This window comes from Thrips palmi, unplaced genomic scaffold (assembly GCF_012932325.1).
Source record: "Thrips palmi isolate BJ-2018 unplaced genomic scaffold, TpBJ-2018v1 HiC_scaffold_7, whole genome shotgun sequence".
In the NCBI taxonomy this organism is placed as follows: domain Eukaryota; kingdom Metazoa; phylum Arthropoda; class Insecta; order Thysanoptera; family Thripidae; genus Thrips; species Thrips palmi.
In genome coordinates, this window is record NW_023144634.1 from 1,819,852 (window position 1) to 1,846,596 (window position 26,745).

The 26,745-nt window shown below is 45.4% G+C and overlaps 1 protein-coding gene across 5 annotated transcripts; it reads left to right on the forward strand.

Annotated features, from left to right (window-relative positions):
- The first annotated feature begins 1,121 nt into the window (after positions 1–1,121).
- On the forward strand, positions 1,122–23,922 carry LOC117652330. 5 transcript variants are annotated; one of them, XM_034397162.1, is made up of 12 exons: positions 1,128–1,609; positions 2,650–2,770; positions 4,740–4,811; positions 6,812–6,977; positions 14,240–14,469; positions 15,568–15,698; positions 16,196–16,435; positions 17,717–18,125; positions 19,099–19,338; positions 20,580–20,932; positions 21,418–21,574; positions 22,536–23,922. In XM_034397162.1, the coding sequence occupies exons 3-12, from the start codon at positions 4,779–4,781 to the stop codon at positions 22,788–22,790; spliced, it is 2,214 nt and encodes a 737-aa protein (XP_034253053.1). In that variant the 5' UTR covers positions 1,128–1,609; positions 2,650–2,770; positions 4,740–4,778; the 3' UTR covers positions 22,791–23,922. The 5 variants fall into 5 exon arrangements, 4 of the variants coding, with proteins under 4 accessions (XP_034253051.1, XP_034253053.1, XP_034253054.1 ...); XM_034397163.1 differs by having other exon boundaries at positions 2,650–2,731; XM_034397160.1 differs by lacking the exons at positions 2,650–2,770; positions 4,740–4,811 and having other exon boundaries at positions 1,122–1,198; positions 1,424–1,609.
- The last annotated feature ends 2,823 nt before the right edge of the window (positions 23,923–26,745 follow it).

Genomic DNA, 26,745 nt, shown 5'->3' on the forward strand with positions numbered 1-26,745 from the left:
AAAGTCACTTTCCTTTAAGCCAAAATGAAGCTTACTCAATTATCTAAAAGGGTTTTAACACAGAAATTGTAAAATCTTAATCCATCTACATCAAAAAAATTTTTTTTACAAAGTGTGTTTAACATGTATGAGCCCCCTTAAAACTTCATGTTACATGATCGTTGAGTCAAATCCTCCATCCGGGGCGGGCAAACCACTTATCCCCTCTGCCAGATTCCATAAACGCCTCCCGCAATACGTATATCACAAAATGCACCCAGAAAAGCTTGCAAAGAAAAGTACTTTGCAGTACAAAGCATTCTCCGGCATTGTATTACGAACTCCCTTGCGAACTTTTTTCTTCGCATTGCAAAGTAATAGTTCGTAAGTTGCGAAGAAAAAAGTTTGCAACGCTGCGAAGCATTAGTTCGTAACGTTGCAAAGAAATACTTCGCAATGCAAAGAAAATAGTTTGTAAGAGAGTTTGCAATACAATGCCGGAGAATACTTTGCAAGGTGTTTTGAGTGTGCTATATCCAGTAGACCTGAGTTTCAAAATTTGTATCAGCTCAATGTTCACCCTCAACTCACCTCATGCAGAGTGAGCAACATGCGCCTCTTCCGTTTGTCATTTTGTCTCATTTTGTCAGTACTTATGGTAGTAGTTTGTGCAACTATAATGCGTACTTTTCCTTTGTTGAAGAACTACTTAGGACATTTTAAATAATGTACTGGCAATTTGGTTTTGCACATAATTTTACATAGGAAATTAGTCATACGTACTTTGAAAATACCAAGTATTATTGTTGCTTATACGAATACGTAATTAATTACGTATTCGTACAAGCAACAATAATACTTTAAAGAGAGTAAAAAGTCAGTAACGTGCTGAGAGGAAGTGGTTCCAAAGGCTTTATTTTATTTTTTAACGGAGCCGTCGGGGCGTTTGCACCTCACACTTCTGTTCAAAGTAAAGGAAAGAAAAAAAACACTGTAGGAGCGTGAAATCCCCCGTCGCGATCGTGGTATCGGTAGAATTGCTCGACGTGTGTGCGCTGATTGTTGGAGGGGGAGGGGGCAGGCTGGCTTATCACCTTTTCCTCGTCGAGCAAGTGCCGCGGCGCGCTGCCCTGCGCAGTGCGCGCCGTGCAAGCGCCCTGCTGGCGTCGCGGAAAATGCGGCGAGGCGCTTCGGCCGGCCTCTGCCTTGCAGGTGGACTGTAAGTGTCGAGTCGTGAGCGTCTAACGCGTCAGTCTGCGAACGCTGAAAATTTTCCGTTGTCACTGGATGGCAATTTCAGGGCTTATTTTCCTTACAAGTGTGACACCAAACTAGCTGACGACGTTGTTGTCAAGCAAAGGAGCGTCAATAAACGGGTCATCAATTTAATGTGATAAAAAATGTCATCTGCGATTTAGCCACAAGTGACAGCAAATTTTCACAGTGAAGGTGTGGCGCTACAAGTCGTGAGGCGATAAGTTCAGCGTGAAAGTTGAGGACGGATGCACACGATCTGGTTCTCACCGAGCGAACGTGGCGTATTGCCCGATCGGGGGCACACCAGTCCGACAAGACACCGGCACCCATGCACACACGTCGAAAGGAGGGGCCTCATCTGTCAGTTACCAATGTAAGTATTTTTTACTGCTGCATCTAAGTTGAAAACTTGTTACGGTCATTGATAGAAGAAAAGTAAAGGTGTACTTTGCAGCCAAGAGAGAGACATTGTTATATTCTCGAGGCTTACACACTATTCGTTCCATTTTTGTCTGCGTCAGCTGACTTTCCCAAACTCGCCTTCTGACCGCTGGACTAAATGAGGTGCAATTGAATGGGCTTTTCGCTGAGATACTTCTTGCGAAACCCCATGGGAGCTTTACTCCCACATATTTCACCAGTATCGATTTAAAGAAATTGATGTAGTATTACGGTAAATCTGAGCATCCATGTTGGTAACGATGTAAATATACCCGCACGCCAGGCTCGAGCCCCTGTTGATAGGGCGAGGGCAACGCGGAAGCCTGCGAGTGAGACAGGCTGCGAGCCGAACGACACGCAAGCACTGCCGAATGCCGAGTGCAGTCGACCGATGCGGTAAAGGCGAGCCGCGACCTCCAGCCCAGCCAGTCCAGGCACCTCGTTGCTAAACTAAGGCCATAGTGTTACTATTTGCCCCCCCCTCCCCCCCCTTTTCCACCACCACCACCAATGTCCGCCGTCTGCCTTACAGACGTTCGTGGTCTTAAAAAGACAATCAAAACATATCAGCACATGCCACAGGTTAAAATGAAAAACGAAATAGTTATTCAACTTCAGAAGTGTTTCATCTTCAATTTTTCATTTGTCGTATTCAGACGAACCTAAGTCTCTGTTCCCTGCAAGAAACAGTGTAACAAAAGTACAACGAGGATTGTAGAAATTACAACGAGAATTGAACGAAGTGCAACTAGGCCTGGGGTGCACTGTACCCGTCGTGTCGGATAAATATAAAAACTCTATAAAATTGTTGTACTTTGAAAGTTCCCAAAATATAGTTAGAAAGGTTGTCAGTGCGCCTGAGTACATGAGATAAAATTTTAGCCACGTTTGCTCTCACTCACCTGCAAGAGCTACCTATACAACTTCTGTTTTCTTGAAACTACCTCGTGTTTTATATCTCTTGTCAAGCAGGCGCGTGGCTTAAACCAGGATACCGTTGAAGTGTACGGTCTGTCAGCACTCGCGGCGTGGTGACGGTCGACATTGCCTCTACGTAAGCACCTCGTCCGCGCTAGCGATAAGAGGCTCATAGGTGAGGGTGCGCCCGTGTGCAGGTGGAGTTCATTGAAGCACTTACATCTCTCAAGAAAAGGCTTCAAATTTCAATTCAATTCAATGATAAGAAGGCATAAAAACTACGCCCTTTAGGGCACAAACACTGAGAATGAAAGAGTCACCACCATCGCCCTTTCATTGGGTAACGCACGCACCGTTGCCCAAATTTGGGTGACGAGCCCGTGGTGACCCAATTTTGGGCAGTCATAAAATCGTCGCCCAAATTTGGGTAACGCCGTCGGCGACGCCGGAAGGTCCCCGATGACGCTCTTCCGGGGCCACCACGATGACCCAATGTGGCGTTGAGACCTACGGTCATCGTGGTGGCCCCGGAAGCTGACGTCATCGGGAACCTCACGGCGTCGTCGACGGCGTTACCCAAATTTGGGCGACCAAACGCCCGTTACCCAATTTCGGGTGATGAATTTTCCATCACCAAAATTTGGGCAACGAAGTTGCATCACCCATTTAAAGGGTGATGGTGGTGACCAATTCATTCTCAGTGAAGTCTTTTACTCCCTTGGCGCATGAATGGTATAGGACCTCTAGGCGAAATTTTGATTCCCTTTCAAACACTGGTAGGTGAAACAGTGGCGTTGAAATTATGCCCTTTAAGGGCGTAAACGATTTACTCCCCTGGAGCAGCGTTAATCGTTAATGCCTTTTGCAAGGGCATTAAAAGTTTGCTTGAAAGTCCTATACCATTCACGCTCTTCCTAAGGGTATGTAACGATTTACGCCTTAAGAACGTTTGAACGAAGTCAAATGGGGTATTGTCAGATAGGTGAATTTCTCATCTTTCATTAAATAGTTTGTACCATGCCTCGGGAAAAATCATCCCGGAATAGTGACTTGAAAATTCTGGAAAAACCCGTCCTGGTGCTGTGTCAGAAAGTGACTTTCAGATTGATTTTTCTCAACATTTCACCAACGCACTTGAAAAAACCCTCAGGGCTTGTCGAATGACGATGATGAGAGCTTTCAGAATTGCATAAAAAGTAGTGTGTGCGAGTTGTACTTTTGATGATGGACCATGTCAGGCAGAAAAGGCAGTGAGCACAACACTCGTTTTATGGACATTACTGAACGTATCGTGTGCATTATTGCTGAAAACTAGGCGATACGCGTCTATTTTGGTTCGCAATCGGCACGCTTCGGGAGCACTCGAAGACGCTCCGAAAAGGGATTACCTCGCCGAAGAACAGTAGTAAAACGGGACTTTGCAACAGTCCTCCCACACTGCAAGAAAAAGTGTGGATAGTACAACAAAAGTACAACAAAAACTGTACAATAAAAGTACAACAGGGATTGTAGAAAGTACAACGAGAACTGTACAAACCACAACCAGCCCAGGACTGCCCAGCACTCGTCATGCCGGTTCCGTTGTACTTTGTACAACAATTGTTGTACTTGAAAAGTACACTAAATTCCTGATAAAAAAATTTGCCAGAAATTTGTGCACTTTAGTTGTGGTTATTTTCTGCAGTGCACCCTGAACTCCCGAAAATGATGATTTTCAGTCGTGACTCAATCGGGACTTCACTTCGGGACTGAAACGGGACTCTCGGAAAAGGGATCCACACTCAGCAAGTTACTGACTTTTCTCATTAATTGCGTAGTCGTGTAATAAGCAAAAATAATACTTTTTATTTTCTAAGAATGACTAATTTCCTTTGTAAAATCTGTACAAAACTAAATTGTCACTACATTTATTAATATTTCCTAAGTAGTTCTTTAAAAGATGAAAAGTAGGTATTATAATTGCACAAATTACTTGTGTAAGTACTGACAAAATGAGCAAAACGTCAGTAACGTGCTGAGAGTGGATGTACCCCTTTGGTTTCTATTAGTCGGCCAAATGACTATCTTAAAAGATTATGAGAAAATCAGTTCCGTCTGGTTCTGTTTCCGATCGAAGGCTAATCTCATTTGTCTTCTTTCTTCAGACGTCTGCTATGTCTAGATGACAACTTGCAAGTCTTTTAATGGACGGAGATCCTCTCATCACATCAAAAGCGGTGAGCGCAATTAACGCTGGAGCTATTTGGCAAAATCCTGGTCTTCAATGGCAAAACAACACTGTGGGAAAAAAATCACAGTAAATCCTGTAGTGATTAGTACAGCTGTCACTGTAGTTCAGAGTACAGGATTTACTGTACTTTTTAACAGGATCTACTGTGCTTTGTACGGGATTTACTGTACCACAGGAGTGGAGTACGGAATATCCTGTACCAGGTACAGTAGATACTGTAGCCAGGCACGGTATATCCTGTGTTCTGAACTACAGTAAATCCCGGCAAAAAAAATTAACGGGATTCACTGTGGTTTTTTCGCACAGTGAAAGACACAGACACTTCCCCTTCACACTCATTCCAGGAACGTGACAAAAAATGTAACAATTTGTCACGTTTCTTTCAGCATTGTGTCGCATTCGTTGGAATGTGGATAAGGTAAGGGGCTGTCCATAAAATGCGTCACGCGTTTTAGGGGGTGGGGGTATCGGCGAGGTGTGATGAGTTGTGACGCTGGGGGGGGGGGGGGGGGGGGTCGGGTCTTGTGACCTATATTTTCAAAAATACCGGTTTAATACGACATTTTCGGGTGGGTAAGCAATGAAAACGCCCTCCCGCGAAGTTAATTCATTGTTTTTTAACGTACTGAAGCGTTTATTTTACTCGATTGTGTAAAGACTTAGAAAAATGAAATTAACTAATGCATATTGCGCGATTTCTCGCTCCACTCGTGTAAATGTTATCACCATGTCAGAAACCTGTCTGAAAACCTGATCAAAATTCGCGCACCTCTGAAAGCTGAAAACATCTCCTGACATTCTGTAGAACTCACACCATCAATATCAGAGTAAGTTTTCAGAATTTCAGCTTTCAGAGGTGCGCAAATTTTGATCAGGATTTCAGACATGTTTCTGACATTCTGACAAAATTTACACGAGTGTCATTCTCAAAACGTAAGTCATAAGTGGGTGGGGGGAGGTAGGGTCAGCCGAATGTGCCGAAGTTGTGATGAGGGAGGGGTGGGGGGGTCAAAAATGACCCCAAAACGCGTGACGTATTTTATGGACAGCCCCTAATTCATTGGCTGAGCGATAGCGAAGCCTGTTACTCCAGTGGGGTTGAAAAGTTTTGTCTGTCTGTCTGTCTGTCGGTCTGTCTGTCGGTCTGTCGGTCTGTCTGTCGGTCTGTCTGTCCGCACTACTCCTCCTGAACGGCTCGGCCGATCTCGGTGAGATTTTGCACACTTCTTGGGTATGTCCTTGGCTCGGCACACGCGAAATTTCACCATCCTAGCTCAACTGGTTCAGTTTTTATAGGCGAAAAACACCTAAAAAACGGCGAAAAATAGAGATTTCTGCAGATAGACCACTTCTGTCTTGGATAAAGGGGGGTCTGGGGGGCTCCGCCCCCCAGCCTCGACAAGTTAAAAAGTGACAATGGTCAAGATCGTGTTATCTGTAGATAAAACAACTCTATTTAGAATGTAGGGGGGTCTGGGGGGCGGAGCCCCCCAGCATTCAACAAGTTAAAAAATAACCGACAACGGACAAGCCATTGCCTGCCGCAGGCAGGCTAGCGCCGCAGGCCAAGGTAGGTACGCCAGGCGTGGATTGGAGGAACAGGCAGCGAGACATCGCGAAGCCTGTTACGACAAGACGCGGTCTGGCGTAAACCTACCTTGTAGCTGATTTACAGATGTACATTCAAACGAATGTGACACAATGTTCAAAGGAGCGTGACACTTTGTCACATTAGTTTCTACGTGATGCCACGTTCCTGAAATCAGAGTTTTAAGCACTGACCTTTAAGGGCGTAACGAGTTGATACCTTCAGAAGGGCATTACAATTTTACTTGTAAGTTCACGCCTCAAGTCACGCCTCTTGAAAGGGCATAAACCGATTCACTTCGTTACAGAAGCGTAAATCGATTACACGGCATAATTTGTATGCATTCTGTTTCACCGGTGCTTTCCCTATCGCATTCCGGATTTTTTTTTCAATAACAGAACGGGCGGCGCGATTCTGCGAGGCCGCGGCTCCTGTGCCCGCACAACTTGCTCAGCCTCACGAGCTGCCTTCGCCGCCGCTGCTTTATCGGCTTCTTCTTCGGCATATGCATCCTGTACGGCCTTTTCCTGCTGCAGGGCAGATTCTTCTCCCAAATTCCAAATGGTGAGTCCAAATTCACTACTACAAAGTTGGAGTGCCCAGAAACTGGGCGCCTTTGTCGCCCGCTTCACGTTTTAGGGTGCCAAATGCCGCCCAGTTTCTGGGCACCTTTGTCGCCCAGTCTCGGGGTGAACAAATTATTAAGGAACCTGTCTTCAGCAGCGCCTTAGGTGCCAATGGTACCCAAAATCAGGCACCTTAGTCGCCCAGGCTGTGCAGGCTGTGCATGCGAGGGGGTAAACACTCCACGAAATCATGTACAGAGTACTCGGTATTACGCGGTATTACGGTGTATTACGGGGATATTACACGTGTATTACGGCATGAAAATGCCAAAAGTTGGCATATTTGGCCCAAAAATGGTATTACAACTACGTGTATTACGCGTAATACACGGTTTTTGTGTACAGGGTATTACGCGAGTGTTTACCCCCTCGTGTGCATGCCACCCTAAAAAGTGGGGCGGGCAGCAAAGGCGCCCAGTTTCTAGGCACTCCATATTAAGAGTGCACCTGAAGAGTGAGGAGTCGAGGATGGGTCGAAAATAAGGACTGACTGAGCCGACGAACATAACTAACAACGCGCGTTGGCCTGCCGTTTTCCCCGACCGCCAATCATCCCCACCGACCAGTTGTCCCGGAGTACAACTTACCGTGCACGATGGAAGTTTGAACCCTCGTTTGAACCGGTAAAACTAAAGCTTAACTCCATGCTTGAGTCAAGCATAAAGTTAGTTACGCTTGAAGACGTTACGCTTGAAATGATGCATAGACTAGAAATGCATCCATGCGTTCATAGAGATAGATGATTTCTTGGCGGATTAGCCTGTTGATACGAGTGTTTTCAAGCATAAACTGATTACCTTTGAAAACAGAGGGTAATTCTGCGCTTCAGTTTGACCAGTGTGTCCAGATAGAAGAACATCCAGGAACAGTTAACAGTAAAAGTCTTTGAGCATTGTATGACGGTCGTTTGGATCTGAATCAGCCATGCGAGTGTGGCACAATGCTCTAAGAACCGTGACAGTGTAATTCTACAGGAGTGTGTTGCCAATCCAAGTGAAGGACAAGTCGCTGGTCCCTGTTTGAAAGATCATATCCCTTCGTTTCCTGGAAAAAGACCTTATCTGTGGACACACGTAAAAACGCGCCCTATCTCAGAGTTAGAGGAATTCCACAAAGTGTGGTCCCTTGGCATTGGCACAGATAAGGCCTGCTTTCCCGTGAACGCAGATAATACGTTTTTTTCTGATCTTGTTCGGAAGCAAGCCTGCATCAAGTATCAATAGCACACTGCAAATCCAAGTGGACACACGCTCAGCACGTTACTGACTTTTTCCTCATTAATTACGTATTCGTATACACAGCAATAATACTCAGTATTTTCTAAGTAAGTATGACTAATTTCCTTTGTTAAATTATGTACAAAACAAAATTCTCAGTATATTATTCAATATTTCCTAAGTAGTTGTATAAAAAAGGCAAAGTACGTAGTATGGTTGCACAAATTACCTCCATAAGTGCTGACAAAATGAGCAAAAAGTCAACAACGTGCTGAGAGTGCACGGATTTGTCCCACGCTTACAAACGTGTGACACGGTTTGTCCCACGCTTGCAAGTGTGGGACACTTTGTCCCACGTTACCTAGTGCATGCCTGTCCCACCTTATCTAGTGCATGCCTGTCCCACTTTTAAATTTGCAGTGCAGTCCCACGTTACCTAGTGCATGCCTGTCCCACTTTTAAATTTGCAGTGCAACTCTACGAGCATTGTGTTTCGGGTCTGGAAATATCGAAGTAGTATTTCTACCTGCATTGTGTGCTAACAAGAAAGAGTCTATTTTTATTAGGTGAGGGATGTAGCTTCCCTTTTTTAAGACCGTTCCGATATCACAGAGAATAAATACGTCATGACCAACACTTAAATGTTGGGTGCCGTACACAGCAACTATATCACCCGAATTAGGGTCAGGATTATCTTATCACCCAAATTTGATTGAGAAACATTTTCTTGCCCAAATTTAGGTGATGTAATGTTATCCAGCTTCATGGTAGCATGCACTAGGAGAAATGATGAAAGTTGTGGCTGTTAATTCTGATGCCGCTCTGCCCTGTTCATCGAAAGGAGGTGTTTACCGTGCCCTGGGGGGACATTCCATGTGAAGTCAACCAGGCCTTAGCCACCATGGGCTCCGATCCGGTTCTCGTTTTCGGGGTTTATTACCCCTATGGCCCCATGAAATAATCGGTACTTGGTTTGGGGTCCGGCCCCCCAGGGGCTGGGGTATGGCCAATTTCCTTTTTTGCTATATATTGGAACAACGCAACTTTGGAGGGCAATATCTCAGCAACCATTCGTCGTAGGTCAAATCCGAGACCAGATTTGGAAAGAGGATGAAAAATTGAATCTTTTTTGTCTTTGAAGTTTTTATGTCCAAAAACTTTTTATAACTTTAAAACTTTAGTGAAGTTTTCAAATTAGCGCCATTTCCTAGATCCTCAACCGATTTTGACCAATCTGGGCTTAAAAGATAGCTTAAACCCTTCCCTAAACGAAAATGTTAACCAAAAAATGTGTTCGGCTTCGTTCCCGAGAACGAGCCATTTTCGTGAACCCCTGCAACCACGTATTTCACCAAATTGTAGTGACGGCCGCACTCGATACCACACTGGACGCTCTCTTGGGTGTTTTCGGCTCAAAGCAAGTTTCCGGGTAGCTTTTCTAAGGTCAGGGGACCCAAGCGCCTGTCAGGTAGGCCAACAAACAGCAGACCTGCAACGCACTAGTGACGACAGGGCGGCCTACACTATAAAATCAAATGTGTGCTTAGTACAAAGCTGTGGGAGTATGCTTGGAAGCATACATCTATAGGAGTGTGCTTGTCAAGCATACACTCTTAAAACCTTACGAAGTATTTTAAGCATACGTATAACAAACTTAAATACTTTGTTATACGAAGAAATAGTTCGTAAATTACGAAGTAATTTCTTTGAAAGCTTATGTATGCTCAAAATACTTTGTTATACAAACTACATTTCTTTGTAAGGCCCAAAATAGTTTGGAAGGTTTTCTCAGTGTACATCCATAGAAGTGTACTTGGGCAAGCATGCATCTATAGATGTGTACTCAGGGAAGAATGCACCTCTAGCTGTGTACTTGGGCAAGCATGCATTCATCTCACCAAAAGCACACAGCCATAAATGCATGCTTGCCCAAGTAGCTATAGGTGCACATCTATAGACGTATGCTTGTCAAGCAGTTTTCTATAGATGCATGCTTACCCAAGCATACTCCTATAGCTGTGTGCTTACAAAGCAAGTTTCCGGGTTGCTTTTCTAAGGTCAGGGGACCCAAGCGCCTGTTAGGTAGGCCAACAACCAGCAGACCTGCAACGCACTAGTGACAACAGGGTGGCCTACACTACAAAATCAAATGTGTGCTTAGTACACAGCTGTAGGAGTATGCTTGGAAGTTTACATCTATAGGACTGTGCTTGTCAAGCATACATCTATAGAAGTGTGATTGGGCAAGCACGCATCTATAGATGTGTACTTGGGCAAGCATGCATTCATCTCACCCATTTAAAAGCACACAGCCATAGATGCATGCTTGCCCAAGTACACAGCTATAGGTGCACATCTATAGATGTATGCTTGTCAAGAACTTTTGTATGGATGTGTGCTTGACAAGCACACTCCTACAGACGTATGCTTCCAAGCATACTCCCACAGCTTTGTACTAAGCACACATTTGATTTTATAGTGTAGGCCAACCTGTCGTCACTAGTGCGTTGCAGGTCTGCTGTTTGTTGGCCTACCTGACAGGCGCTTGGGTCCCCTGACCTTAGAAAAGCTACCCGGAAACTTGCTTTGAGCCGAAAACACCCAAGAGAGCGTCCAGTGTGGTATCGAGTGCGGCCGTCACTACAATTTGGTGAAATACGTGGTTGCAGGGGTTCACGAAAATGGCTCGTTCTCGGGAACGAAGCCGAACACATTTTTTGGTTAACATTTTCGTTTAGGGAAGGGTTTAAGCTATCTTTTAAGCCCAGATTGGTCAAAATCGGTTGAGGATCTAGGAAATGGCGCTAATTTGAAAACTTCACTGAAGTTTTAAAGTTATAAAAAGTTTTTGGACATAAAAACTTCAAAGACAAAAAAGATTTAGTTTTTCATCCTCTTTCCAAATCTGGTCTCGGATTTGACCTACGACGAATGGTTGCTGAGATATCGCCCTCCAAAGTTGCGTTGTTCCAATATATAGCAAAAAAGGAAATTGGCCATACCCCAGCCCCTGGGGGGCCGGACCCCAAACCAAGTACCGATTATTTCATGGGACCATAGGGGTAACAAACCCTGAATACGAGAACCGGATCGGAGCCTATGGTGGCTAAGGCCTGGTTGACTTCACATGGAATGTCCCTGGGATACAGTAGACACTGTGCCTGAAGGAACGGCGTTCACTGTTCCCTGGGAACCCGCAGCCACTTTTCCTTGGAAACTGTTCAGACTCTGCATTTGGTATAACTGTAAAATAAAGGCAAAATTTCAAAATCTCGATAGGAACGATTCAATGACGAAAAGTGATAAGCAAAGCATGATATGGGTTCAGACTCGTAATTCCACGGAAATCGGGGACAGAAGTATAAGAAAGTTGGATTTTGGACTCCAAGACATCAGACTCATCAAATTACGGTCCAAAATCCTCCTTTTTGGAGTATTGCACTTGAACTATAACACTTCGCCTGAAATATGGAACTTTTCAATTAATTTTCCTAAGCATTGTCAGCCCGTATTGCAAAAAAAAAAAAAAAAAAAACCACTTTGCAAATCTGTAGGATTCCATGCATGTATCTGAATAGTATTAGTTTTTCCTCACACTGAATTCTTGTGGACTTCGTTTGCACAATGATGCATGCACATATACGTACGTAAGATGTCGCATTCATAAAAGTGCATACACTCTAAATGTAGGGTCCCCAGAAACTGGGCGCCTTTGTCGCCCACCCCACTTTTTAGGGTGCCAAATGTCGTCCAGTTTCTGGGCACCTTTGTCGCCCAGTCTCGGGGTGGACAAACCATTAAGGAACCTGCCTTCACCCATGGCTCAGCAGCGACTAAGGTGCCAAAGGTGCCCAGAATCTGGGCACCTCAGTCGCCCAGGAACTAGAAACCTGTGCATGCTCTACCATGGGAGAGGGCCGGTTACATATGATATGTCCACCCCGAGACTGGGCGACAAAGGTGCCCAGAAACTGAGCGACATTTGGCACCCTAAGAAGTGGGGCGGGCGACAAAGGCGCCCAGTTTCTGGGCACCCTACATTACATTTAGAGTGTAGTTATGCATTTAAGAAGTCCACCAGAGTTTAGTGCAGCGGTTCCCAACCTTTTTCAACCCGGGGTTCCAACGGGTTCCAAAATTTTTCGCGACCCCAGGAACAACATTACTCGACCCCACGGGACCCCATCTTTTTTAAGGGGGGAAGAATTTTTCGAAAATTAACTGTTAAATTTTGAATTTTGACCCAATTTAGAGGATTTGAGTGTATATAAAATAGAGGGCCGCAATTTGTAATGAGACATTCTATTTTTCAAATGATAGCTGCCTTGCTGTTTCAAGTGAGACACCCGAGCTTGGAACTCTTACGTGCCGCCCGCGCGGTGCCTTTCAAAAACATTGGCGCCTACGGCGATTCCCTCCACTTGGGCCGCATGAACATAAAGCATTTGAGGATTCGCAGGAAGGAAATAAAATAGAATGGTGGGCAACGATCAATCCAGGTTCCAGGTATCGGTAGACTAAGGGGACGAATTAATCCCCTCCCCTCCGCAGGGTTTTACATGAACCTGAATTCTAGGCGTCTGCTTTGGCCTGGAAGCGCCAAAAACACCAAACATCCGTCGGTTTTTCCGTATTTCCGCACTGGCAGTTTCCCCATAGACCGACCCTCAGGAGCCAACTCGCGACCCCACGCGACCCCAGGTAGCTTGCCGCGACCCCACAAAATTTTTCCGCGACCCCAAATGGGGTCGCGACCCCGGTGTAACGGGTATGGTGTACCCCCCTCGGATGTGTACCCCCGGTACACCAAACCTAGGCATGGTGTACCCCCCGGTACACCATTCCTAGGAATGATGTACCCCCCACCCTCGAGGCCAGGGGGTACACCAGTCCTAGGAATGGTGTACCGGGGGGTACACCATGCCTAAGGAATAGTGTACCCCCCGGTACACCATGCCTAAGGACTGGTGTACCCCCTCCCTTGAGGACAGGGGGTACACCAGTCCTTAGGCATGGTGTACCGGGGGGTACACTATTCCTTAGGCATGGTGTACCCCCACCCTCGAGGACAGGGGGTACACCATGCCTAAGGAATAGTGTACCCCCGGTACACCATACCTAAGGAACGGTGTACCCCCCCGGTACACCATACCTAAGGAATGGTGTACCCCACTCGGCGTCAAGGCCTTTATTTCCAGACATTTTTTGGAAAAAATTATTTCCAGATATTATCTGGAAATGCCTTTTGATTTCCAGATATTTATCTGGGATTTAACATTTTCCAGATACTCTCTGGAAAAGGTAGACATTTCCAGACAAAATCTGAAAAAAATAACGGCATTTCCAGATAATACCTGGAAATGCAAAAAAAATATCTGGAAATTGCCAGACATCAAATTGACCGTGTGTCCTCAAGGGAGGGGGTACACCATACCTAAGGAATGGTGTACCGGGGGGTACACCATGGGGGGTACACCATGCCTAAGGAATGGTGTACCCCCCGGTACACCATTCCTAAGGACTGGTGTACCCCCTGTCCTCAAGGGAGGGGGTACACCATGCCTAAGGAATGAATGGTGTACCCCCCGGTACACCATTCCTAAGGACTGGTGTACCCCCTGTCCTCAAGGGAGGGGGTACACCATGCCTAAGGAATGGTGTACCCCCCGGTACACCATTCCTAAGGACTGGTTGGTGTACCCCCTGTCCTCGAGGGTGGGGGGTACACCATGCCTAGGAATGGTGTACCCCCCGGTACACCATACCTAGGTTTGGTGTAACCCCGGTACACGATGCCTTGGGTATGGTGTACCGGGGGTACAGGCCAGCCGGGGGGTACAACAACCCGGAGACACCGGCGTTGGGAACCACTGGTTTAGTGTGCTGCACATGCATAGAAATTTTGCTAGACCACTATGGTGAAATCGAATCGCTTTTAACAGTGAAGACTCATTCATTCTAAGTGCGATTTCTTCAATTCCAGAGAACACTGCGTTCCATGTGCGGGTTCAGCCCACTGCCCGGCCGTTCCCGGCTTGCGTCCGCCCCCCAGCGTCCGCCGCTCGCCTGCTGGACTCGCCGGGCTGCCGCATCCCGGCGCACGAGCCCTTCAGCGCGGAAGTCAAGGGCTTCGTCTCGGACTTCCCCAGCGTGCGGTGCGCCGATCCGCCGCCGCTGGTGCGCTCCAACGACACGCACTTGATGCTGGAGAAGGTTGTTAACGTTAATTTCCAAATGAATTGCACTCTAAACGTCTTACGAAGAAATTTCCCACATTACGAAGGAAATGGCGCAAGCATAACATGAAGGTGTAAAAACCTTCGTATTACGAAGGTTTTTCTTTGTATCTTACAATAAAAAATCTAAAAAGATTTGTGTATTACGAAGGAATATTGCTTCGTATTATGCTTGCGCCGAATTCACTGTAACATACGAATAACATAGGTCAAATTTCTTTGTAAGACATTTAGAGTGTGTGCACATTGTGTTCAAAAATTTTAATCATTATTTTGAGGTTTTTTGTTGTTGTTGTTGTTGTTGGGCTGGACTAAGAAAGGTTCAAATCAGGGATCCTTAACTTAACATTTAACTCGCACTGCTTTCATAACGTAACACAAGACAATGTTGACTAAAGGTTAAGGGTACGGACTTTTGCAAGTACCGCCAGAAGTATCTCCACACAAATTCGAGACACAAGAAAAATAACTTATCCTTTCGAAAATAAGCCAGAAGTTGAGGGTTATGACTTCACCCCGTACGATAACGTTATGATGCCCTTTTAAAGTATGTTAAGGGTCCCTGGTTCAAATATTCCAAGAAAATTTTCAGTTCGATGACTGATCCAGGAAGCGGAAGAAGGGGTTAAGTCGAGTTGATTCAGTGACCTCTTATCAGTCTATCAAGTAAACATGAGCGAAAATTTGGTCCAGAAAGGAGTGTGGTGAGACAAGTCCCATCCCCTTGCATCTATTTTTACACGACATTCCCCACCTGTTCTCCCACCTGCTAGGTTTAGGCCTTGCAAAAGTGCACGGATTCAATTCGACTTATACCCTTCTTCCGCTTCCTGGATCAATTTGTGATGCTATTGCTTTCAGAAGGACGAGAAGTCAAAAGTTTTGACTTTTCGTCCTCCTCTGGCCAACAGCCTCACATACTTCATCGAACTGGAAATTTTCCTAGAATATGTGAACCTTCTGAGTCTATTCCAACAAAAAAGAATGAAAAATAATAAAAATTAATGATAACAAAATAAAAAAACAAAAAAAAAACGCAATTTACTGTAAATTAACAACCCTGATGCTGGAGAAGGGCCTGGCCGCGGCCTACAATGTGTCGTCCGTCACCTGCTGCTACACTGCCATGTGGCGCTTCCAAGGACCGCGCTGGCAGGAAGACCCCGAGGTGCTCCGCGACGGCCTGAGGCACGGCAATGACATTCGGTACGCAAAATGCCTTTGAAAGGTTTAAGTTGCTTTCAGATGTTTTAATCGATAGAGACAGAAAACTTAAAAAAAAAAAACACGTTTTTTATTGAAGATCAGGTTCTAAACAAAGGGTGAAAAAGAATGGAGCTCGAAACCGTTTCTCGTGAATAGTTTGAGCTACAGCTCTGGGCTAGGTCCAATTCGATTGAGTGCGCCATTTTCTTCAAGCTTCCATTAATAGTTTCAATTGTGACGTAATCCCAGTGTGTCTTTGTGAAGTAAAATCAAAATTGGAATGTACTTTTGCCTGATGCATTGTTTGACGCTAGTGGTTGAGAAATGCGTCACGGCAGGGGCGGAGGGTGACGAAGTTGTTACAAGGGGGGAGGGAGTGGGGAAGTCAAAATGGCCTGTAAAGGCGTGACGTATTCAATTTTAGGCTCCTATTTCGAGCCCTAAGCGCTCAATCAGTATGAACTGAAGTTCAGTGTGCTCTCTTTCCCCGACACCAGCTTCGCGAAGGACTGCGTGGCCTTCGAGGAGCCCGTGGCCGTGCCGCACGAGTTCGTCCGCGTGACGTGCACGGGCAGGCGGCTCTCCAACAAGACGGTCGACAACAAGCTGTACACGGACTACCACGCGTTCGTGCCGCTGCGCCGCCCGCGCGGCCATCCCGGGGGCATCACGCCGCGCGAGCACGTGTCCGAGGACGCACTCAGCGTGCTCATCGTGGGCATCGACTCCCTGTCCAGGTAGAGGTCGCGTACACTCTCAGCACGTTACCGACTTTTTCCTCATTAATTACGTATCTGTATATATAAACAGCAATAATACTTCGTATTTTCTAAGTATGTCTAATTTCTTTTGTAAAAGTGTGTACAAAACAAAATTATCAGTACATTATTTTATATTTCCTCAGTAGTTCTTTAGAAAAGGAAAAGCACGTATTATGGTTGCACAGGGATTACTTGCAGTAGTACTGACAAAATGAGCAAAAAGTCAATAACGTGCTGAGAGTGTACGAGCGAGGTCATCGAGCTCCTAAAGTCGCAAAGCGCTGGTGTCGGCACCAGCCCAGGCTGGCTAAAATGGGGCGTTAGGGGCTGCTTCAGTGCCTAAAATTGACCAAAAGAATACAATTATTTGGAAACTACGGAATGGTTCGAGTTCTACGCACTTTAGCGGCTTCTAACGCCTTATTTCACCCGACCGACACCAGCGCTCCGGTGGGAGTTCCCAGCTTGCTAATCTCACTCCACAACATTTTTTTCCTAACTGTGAAGAAGCTGCGAAGGATTTTCCCCATTGTTGGCTGAGCGATAGCGAAGCCTGTTACTCCAGTGGGGTTGAAAAATTTTTCCTGTCTGTCTGTGTGTCTGTCTGTGTGTCTGTGTGTGTGTGTACACTACTCCTCCTGAACGGCTCGGCCGATCCGGCTGAGATTTTGCAGGCTTATTAGGTATGTCCTTGGCTCGGCACACGCGAAGTTTCACCATCCTAGCTCAACTGGTTTGGTTTTTAAAGCCGGCGAAAAATCGAGTTTTCTGTAGGCAAATTGCCTCTGTCTTGAAGAAAGGGGGTCTGCGGGGCGGAGCCCCCCAGCCAGGACAAGTGAAAAAGCTACAAGGGTCAAGATCGCGTTATCTGCAGATGAAGCAACTCCATCTAGAATGAAGGGGGGTCTGGGGGGGTGGAGACCCCCAGCATGCAACAAGTTAGGAAAACCGACTATGGACGAGCCATTGCCTGCCGAAGGCAGGCTAGCGCCGCAGGCCAAGGTAGGTACGCCAGGCGCGGATTGGAGAAACAGGCAGCGAGACATCGCGAAGCCTGTTACGACAAGACGTGGTCTGGCGTAAACCTACCTTGTATAACAAATAAAAAGTTTGCATGACAAATGTCTAATGCAAACCAAATTTGTTTGCGATAAATTCTTTGCAAGAACAATGCTGCTGAATTCTTCGCAAGGTTTCAGCCGTGCACTGAGGGTGAGAGTGCTGGCGACAGATGAAACTCCGCTGCTTCGCCTTCAGGCTCAACATGATCCGGAAGATGCCCAAGACGCGCGCCTTTCTGGAGGAGCACCTCGGCGCCAGGAGCATGATGGCCTACAACAAGGTGGAGGACAACACGTTCCCGAACCTGGTGCCGCTGCTGACCGGCATGAACATCCCCGAGCTGCGCAACTCGTGCTGGCCCGAGGACTCGGCGCACTTCGACGCCTGCCCCTGGGTGTGGAAGCGCTTCAACGCCGAGGGCTACGTCAACATGTTCGCCGAGGACACCGCCTGGATGGGGCTGTTCCACTACCTCAAGCGCGGCTTCGCCGTGCAGCCCACGGACTACGACCCGCGGCCCCTGCTGTACCTCGGCGAGAAGAACCTCGGCCGCGGTGGCGGATTCAACGCCAAGTACTGCATCGGCCAGCGCCACCAGATCGAGGTAGTGAGAGAGGAGAGAGAGAGAGAGAGAGAGAGAGAGAGGAGAGGAGAGGAGAGGGAGGAGAGATAGACAGAGAGGAGAGATAGACAGAAGAGAGAGAGAGGGAAGAGAGATAGAGAGACAGGAGAGAGAGAGAGAGAGAGGAGAGAAAGATGAGAAAGAGAGGAAAGAGAGAGGAGAGCGAAGGAGAGAGAGAGAGAGAGAGAGAGAGAGAGAGAGAGAGAGAGAGAGAGAGAGAGAGAGAGAGAGAGAGAGAGAGAGAGGCGGGGAGGATGGGGAGGTCCCTGCACTGTGGGAAAAAATCACTGTAAATCCTGTAGTGATAAGTACAGCTGTCACTGTAGTTCAGAGTACAGGATTTACTGTACTTTTTTAACAGGATCTACTGTACTTTGTACGGGATTTACTGTACCACAGGAGTGGAGTACGGAATATCCTGTACCAGGTACAGTAGATACTGTAGCCAGGCACGGTAAATCCTGTGTTCTGAACTACAGTAAATCCCGGCAAAAAAATTAACGGGATTCACTGTGGTTTTTTCACACAGTGTGTGTGGCGGAATTTGACTGACAATCAAAGAGTATAGCATTAGGATCATAGACTTTAGAGTAGAGAATGGGACCAAGTTGAAAGTGTGTACTTGTAGGTATGCAGTCCGTGGACAATAAGATTTGCAGTGTAGGGATGAATAGGCTCGGGAAGTTTAAAACCCCGGATAACTTTTCATTTTCTATGGAATAATCTTTGCTACATCAAATAATCGAATAGTCGATATGAATCCTTGGTGATTATTGGGTTTCAGTAGATTTAAACAAAAGATTTAAACAAAAGAAAAACGAAAAAAACTTTTGTTGTTTACCTTCCTGCCTTTGAAAAACAGAAAGATTCGTCCTCTAAAATAGTCAAAACTGATTTTTTGTTTAAAATTTGAGTGATTGTTTTGACACTTTAAAGTTTTTGGAAAAAATGCTAGGTGCTGTTTGACTACGGGCTCAAGTTCGTGCGCGGCATGGCGGTGCTGCGCAGGAAGTTCTTCGGCCTGGTGTGGGGCACCTCGCTGTCGCACGACATGCTCAACCAGCCCGACGAGGCCGACGACATGTACGCGCGCTTCCTCGGCGACCTCGAGGCGACGGGGCTGTTCAACAGCACGGCTGTCATCTTCATGAGCGACCACGGGCTGCGATTCGGCAGCATCCTCAGCACCTATCAGGTGAGCTTTCGGAGACGGCGCTTCGCGGAGCTTTGCTCCGGAGGCATCCTGGAGTCCTTAACTTATAACAAAGGTGCATTGCAAATTTCTTACGGTGAAAGGCTGCACCAACATACTATGGTGGAGATTTTCTCCATAATACCGACAAATTATCTAAAAGGTACAATGAATTCTCAATGGTATGTTATGAAGTCAGCTGCACCACCATAATATGGAACATTTTCACCATAATATGGAGAATCTTCACTGTACAACATTTAGAGTGTGCCTTTTACGCACGATGTAGAGCGTTTCTACATCGTGCTTTTACGTTAGTTTGCACGTTTAAGTTGTAACTTTAACTTTTGCCTTGTTTATGAGACCTTGAGAATTGAGTTGTATGTGCGGAAGGTGAAATCCATAGTTTTGATCTAACCAATTGTTTTTTCATCAGCCAACTGGTTTTTTACCAGCCAACTGGTTTTTCATCAGCCAACTGTTTTTTTTATCAGCCAACTGGTTTTTTATCAGCCAACTTTCAAATTAAGACACGTGGATGCATCCCCTGTAACGGCCAACGTGACCATATGGCTACAACTCGTGTTTTCGTCGTCAATGGTGTCAGGGCTGGCTAATTGGTGAAAAAACACATACTTGTATTTTTACATGAAATGGCCAATCCCGGGACAGCCAATGTGACCGTATGGTCACAGTCAATAATTATTGCTTTTGCGGGCAATCCAATACAAGTTTTGACTTCAAAAGTGTTTTTAGGGCTTCTTCTTGTTCTGCTTTATCATCCTGCCAACAAATTTTCTTTTCTAAAACCGCGGGGGAGGACCAAAAAACTGTTCGCAGCGAAAACTAATACTAAACGAATGAATGGTTGGGTCACTCTGCAGAGGATTTATCACATTCTGTTAAAATAGAAAATAGTCATCTCAACTGGGGTAAAGTGCCAAACATGAATCGGGGTACCAATCATTTCAGAGATTTCTGATAAAAACGTAGGGTAAGAAGGTTAACTCTAACTACCCCGGAAAGGTTGTTTCATCTTTCTCGAACACACTCTTAAAACCTTAAGAAGTATTTTTAGCTTACATTAAGTACAAACTAATTTACTTTGTTATAACAAACTACTTTTCTTAGTGAGGCCTGAAATAGTTCGCAGGGTTTTCTAGTGCAGCACAAATAATTAAGATACTTCTTCGGACGCGTCGAGGACCGTTTCTTCTTTCACAAGTCAAAATGTCTCATCGCAGGGCCACCTCGAGAACATGTTACCCCCGATGTACGTTGTGCTGCCGGAGTGGGTGCGGCGCCGCTACCCGCTGGCTATCCACAACCTGGAGTGCAACCGCCACAGCTTGGTGACGGTGTTCGACCTGCACCGCACGCTGCACAACCTGATGGACCTGACGTCGCTGGAGCAGGCCAAGGTCGAGGCGGACGGGGCGCGGGTGGCTGCGGCGTTCGCCGCCAAGGGAGGCACCCCGCCGCGCGGCATCAGTCTGTTCACGCCCATCCCCGCGGCCAGGACGTGCTCGGACGCCGGCATCCCCACCAACTACTGCGCCTGCCAGCACCTGAGCCAGGCCGACCCGCAGGCGCCAGAGTAAGCACTGGGGGCGCACTGTAAATGTGTGGCATTCGTCCATGACAGCGTGTCTACAATGGGATTCCCTATAAAGTTACGATGATCTGTCAGATGATCACTCAAATGTCCTACGCATTCTTAAAAAGGCTAAGAATTTGCTTCTTAGCCACAAAGAAAATGAAGACATTGTAGAATTGCTTCGTACATTATGAAGAAATGCTTCGTATTAAGGAAGGATTCCGCTTCAGAATACGTAGCATTTCTTCGTAGATTTTCCTTCATTTTCTTCGCATTGCGAAGCGATTCTTCGTAGACGTCTTACTGTGAATGGGATTCCCTATGAAGATACGTTGTCCTGTCAGATGATCACTCAAATGTCCCACGGTGAAAGGCGTGCACCATGGTATATGGTGGCGATTTTCTCCTCAGACAAAATCCGTCAAAATATCTCAGAGACGGACTCAAGATTCTGAATTGATCCTCGTTTCTTTACGAATCTCCAGCGTACAGAAATCAGCCAACTTCGTGGTGAGCCACATCAACTCGATCGTGACCTTGGCGTGCTCCACGTTGCGTTTGGACTCCGTGCTTGAGGCGCGGAAAGGCACGCCACTGCACACGCGTGATCTGAAAAAGGAGGCGGACGAGAACGAATTTCAGGTAAGCTCCCACCTTTAAACTTACCCAATTTCAGGGTTACGAAATTTTTCGCGGATTTCCCTCAGTCAAAATTGCAACGATTTATTATGTCATAGAATATTTGAAAAGACGTGTATCTCTTTGATTGTTTTATATAGATCAAACGTATATTTTTCAATGACTTTATGGTGAATTCCTTGAAATATCCTTAATTTTACTGATACACCCCCGTCCCCTTCATATAACAAGGTCATTTTGTTTGTTCTTTGTATGCTCAAAATTCTTCATAAGGCTTAAAGCGAGCTGCAATCAAAGTCGAAGTATCCGAAGTACTTTGAGCATATGTGAGGTGCAAACTGTGTATTCAGTTGAACAGTTCATAAATTCCGAAGTATTTTCTTTGTGAGCTTCTGTATGCTCAAAATACTTTGTTAGGTCACGCAACTTTACTTCGTACACTCTCAGCATGTTACTGACTTTTTCCTCATTAATTACGTATTCGTATAAGCAACAATAATACTCAGTATTTCCTAAGTAAGTATGGCAAATTTCCTTTGTAAAATTATGTATAAAGCCAAATTGTTAGTACATGATTTAATATTTCCTAAGTAGTGCTTTAATAAAGGAAAAGTACGTATCGAGCCAGGAAGCGGAAGAAGGGGTAAGTCGAGTTGATATAGTGACCTCTTATCAGTCCATCAAGTAAACATGAGCGAAAATTCGGTCCAAAAGTAAGTGTGGTGAGACAAGTCCCATCCTCTTGCATCTATTTTTAGATGACACTCCCCACCTGGTCTCCCACCTGCAAGGATTAGGCTTTGCAAAAGTGCACGGTTTCAACTCGACTTATCCCCTTTTTTTCCGCTTCCTGGATCAGGGCTGCACAAATTACTTGAATAAGCACTGACAAAATGAGGGACAAGTCAGTGCAGTAACGTGCTGAGAGTGTAGTTCTCAGGCTTTGAGAGTGCCCTTGCCGCAGGTGACTCTTCGCACGCAGCCGGGGGACGCCCTGTTCTCCGCCACGGTGCGGCACCACATCAAGTCGGACCGCATGCAGCTGGCGGGCTCCATCAGCCGCCTCAACGCGTACGGCAACTCGAGCTGGTGCGCCGAGTCCACCGCCCTGCGGCCGCTGTGCCACTGCAAGCGCCCCGCGCCCGACAAGGCCCCGCGGGGCAAGGCGGCCGCTCGCTCCGACGGCGACGACGGACGGCCGTCGGCTGCTCCGAAGTGACGAGGACCTCTCTGTGAAACTAACACTAACGCATTCGTTAGAACGTGAACTTCGTCACGATCACCTTCAAAAGAGTCAACGAACAGGGTGGCCACAAACTATGGAAAACAAAATTCCCTGACAACTCTCTGACCTTAAATCAACTTTCCCTGACCAAACGTGCACAATAAATACAGAGATAAAGTAGTGAAAAGGATATATCATGTACGTTGCTTGTAGCCTCTTTAAGTTATTTTTGACGCTAGCAAAGCGAGCCAAAAGACATCGCATTATATTGGCGAAAATTCGATTCCGAGGGTTTCTAGTCAGCCTATAGATACGTTTTCTGCTCACACTGAAAAATCAGTGTCAGACAATTGTGATTTTCCCCGACAGCTTGCCATTTTCCCTGACAATTCCCCGACTTCCCTGACAGACTTTTATTTCCCTGACTTCCCTGACACGTGGCCACCCTGAACGAAGCATCTGCGTTGTAATAACGAAGAGAAGGCAACAATTTCTTCGTATCGTATTATGAAGAAATGATTCGTATCATGAAGAAATACTTCGTATTGCGAAGGATTTTGCTTCATTCTCGTAGATTTTACAATGCCTTCGTTTTCTTCGCACATTACAAAACGATGCTTCGTAGACTTTTTTCTGGGCGTTTGAACGATGTATCATTGATTGGAATGGGGACGGCTTTTCAATAAGGATCTGTCACATATTCCTTTGAACGTGGGTCAACCTTTTAACGAAGTAAATCGTGACAAAAATTCACGTTTTAACGAATGTGACGTCACAGTCGTTGAATGACAGTGTAATGTGAAGAAGCCGACACTTAAAATGCACGAGTGTGGAATTTGCACTTCCACACTTCAATAGTGGATTTCCACACGCTTGAACCATGTCAAGAGATACGGGCTCTGCGAGCTACTCCATACCACACTTGAAGTGTTGGAGTACTCTTAGACTCGTTCTGAGTTTTTTTTTTTAAATAACATATTGAGGTTTGTGCGCATCCATAAGCGTATTAACTCTTTTATTTGTTTACGAAACATTATTATCAATTTCGTCTGTTAAGCTTCTTAACGGAATTCTGTTAATGCGCACAAACATCAATGAATATCAATAAAATGTCGATTGAAGTGTGTGACTGCAAACTACACTCGTCCAAGTGCAGAGATTTACTCCGCTCCAAGAAGTTTGAGTTCTTATCACTTGGTTTGACAACGCTTGCAATCAAGTACCTGAGGCCAAAGTTGGTTGTTGGAACATCCATAGCCAGACGATTTCCAGTATTTCTTATGGTATACTCATTTAGGACAATAGCGGTTAATAGCTGCACTGCCTAAATTGATCCAGGAAGCGGAAGAAGGGGATAACTCAATTTTGGTCATTTTTCAGGAGAAACAAAAAACTGTTAGCAGGGAAAACTAAAACAAAACAAATGAATGTTGCAGATGTTAATAATTTCAAAAAGCATTAGTAAAATTTTGGAAAAAAATAAAAAGTGTAAGGTCACTCCGTAGAGGATTTCTGCGACTTATCACTTTCCGCTGAAATGGAAAACAGAGTCAGCTCACCTTATATTTCCTAAACCAAGAGGAATTTTGAGACAAGTCAAGTGGAACAATAGTCTGCATAAAGTGTATGTTACTCTGGTGTATTTTTTGGACTTAGCTCTTTTTTCCAAATTGAAATTTAAAATTAAGGGGGGGGTTAAGTTGAGTTGATTCTTTTTACACTAGATCCATAAAAACACAAGTTGAGTTATATCCTTTTGCCAATTTGTCAAACGGACTCATGTAGACTAAGGTTGAGTTATCTCCATTTTCCAACGAAATTTAGACCGTAAAAGGGGTTAAGTTGAGTTATACCCTTTTTCCATGTGGATTTTCTCCTAAACTGCTTGGAATTCAGTCAAATAATTTGGTGTAATGATGTAAACCATTCTAAGGTACAATAATAAAATAAAAACTCAATTTGGGGATAAGTCAAGTTATTCCCTTCTTCCGCTTCCTGGATCAATTTCTGACTGAAATTCCGACTGATTTGTAATTGTAACTTGTAGTCAGATGAATGGGTCACCCATTTTCACATCCCGCGATGTAGCCATGAAAAGGATTTGTTTATCGGGAGACTAATCTTTTATACTTGAAAAGCTCAAAATTTATAAACAGCTCGTTCTAAATATTTGCGCGGGTGCTCTACTCGTTGAGTCTTTCCTACTTTATCCCAGCATTGAGGGTAACAAAGTCAAGTTTTCAATAGTCTAGGAACAAATAAAATTCTATGGCCAATTTTAAGTGTTGTCTTTGGACTGGTGCAAGTCCTAGTTTGGGACACAACAACAGAAACCAGAAAGGAAAACCATCGATTTTCGATCTTCACATAAATATACTTTTTGGCAAGACCTGGCACACAAAGATAAGATAAAGGACGGCTATTCGTAAACACGGCCCCAGCCTCGACCCTTGCCGCTGAAGCACAGGCGGATCGTATTGGCGGGCTCCGACGTGATGGTGTTGGGGGCCAGCAGGATCTCGTTCGGCGTGTCCGGCGGTGGTGCACCTTAGCCTGGGAGAGGATGGACAGCTGCGCAGGGCGCGCGGTCTTAACATGCACCATAGCCATGCGCATTCCTGACAGACAAAATTCAGAAGAAAGTAAGAAGCTAAGCTCCGGTCAATGCATGATCGAGGTATGAAAAATTCTCCTTATAGTGAGCCGGATACTACCCTAGGATGAGAAACTGTGGATATCACAGTTTTCAATAGAGTACTTAGGGCGGGGTAAGTCCAAAAATAGGTGCGTATTTTTAATTGATGTAAGTTCCGTCATCCCCGTTCACTACCAAACGAGAAATGTTGAAAGCTTGCACTACGCGTGAAAACTTTAGGGCAAGGAGCGGCCGAAACACGGGGAATGTCGGATAGGTAGTTTTTGCACAGGGACCGAAACATGAAATTTCCGTCATCTCTGATCTGTAAGATCCGTCATTATTTTGGTGTGTTTTTAAAGGGGTGAAAAATGAACTTGACGCCGCACCTAAGCTTGGAGGGTCATCTTGGAGTACTCAAGATTGCTCTTCGGACCAAAATTGGCCCCGTAATGAAAGTTTCACTTTTCAAATTTGTGGCACTCAGAATTCGCCCACACACACGTAATCACCCACACAGAATAGATCTACTTATGTCGTTTCCGATCTTTCGTTAACAGTCTCAACCACGTGTTTCGAGTGTCTGTAGACTCACGGAAAATCCAAGAGCGGTAAAATTACCAGTTTTGGGGGCGGTAATATTGCTACGGGCGGGATCCATTTATTACCGCCTTTCCAAAGGTGGTACAAAAATCACCGCCCTTTAAAGGCAGTAAATTAACTACCTTTCACAGTTGTATCGTCAAGACCCACAACTGGTTCCAAAAAATAAATTGTGAGCCAAAGACTAGTTTTAAAACAGTCGCAGCTTAGTAAATAAGATAGACAGGGCTACTATGCTGCAGAACTTAGTCCAAGGACCATAGCTAAAGGCTACACAGATACTTTCGTCACCAAGTTTTTAAAGGCTACACAGGCACTTTCGTCACCAAGTTTAATTTGGAATTTCCGAAAAAGTTACCAAGAATTGATTTTTTACCTTGCGATGAAACAATGAAAACCATGAAATCTACATCACCACCAATGGAGAAGTATGTCTCCCATATGAAACATACCACAATGATCCAAAATGGAGAAAGACCATGGTCAAGGATGAGGAGGACGCAATTGTAAAAAATACGATTTCAAGATATCCCAGGAGTCACGAACCGTCAATTTGGTTTTGGTTATTGTGCAAGAGTGTGGAGAAAGAAAAGAAGTTGTGTAAAGGGATAGGTGGCTCAGGGGAGACTACCAATGGCAGTGGTACCAATGTGGTCGATGTGTCACCCGTCATAATTTAAACATGACAATAAATGGAAATCAAAATGCAGG

Bases quoted from the DNA above. Each gene is read 5' to 3' on its own strand.
- LOC117652330 (XM_034397160.1), top strand. From the start codon at position 1,565: ATGCACACACGTCGAAAGGAGGGGCCTCATCTGTCAGTTACCAAT. The intron at 1,610-6,811 runs GTAAGTATTTTT...TTTCAATAACAG, and splicing joins CTCATCTGTCAGTTACCAAT to AACGGGCGGCGCGATTCTGC. The intron at 19,339-20,579 runs GTGAGCTTTCGG...GTCTCATCGCAG, and splicing joins GCATCCTCAGCACCTATCAG to GGCCACCTCGAGAACATGTT.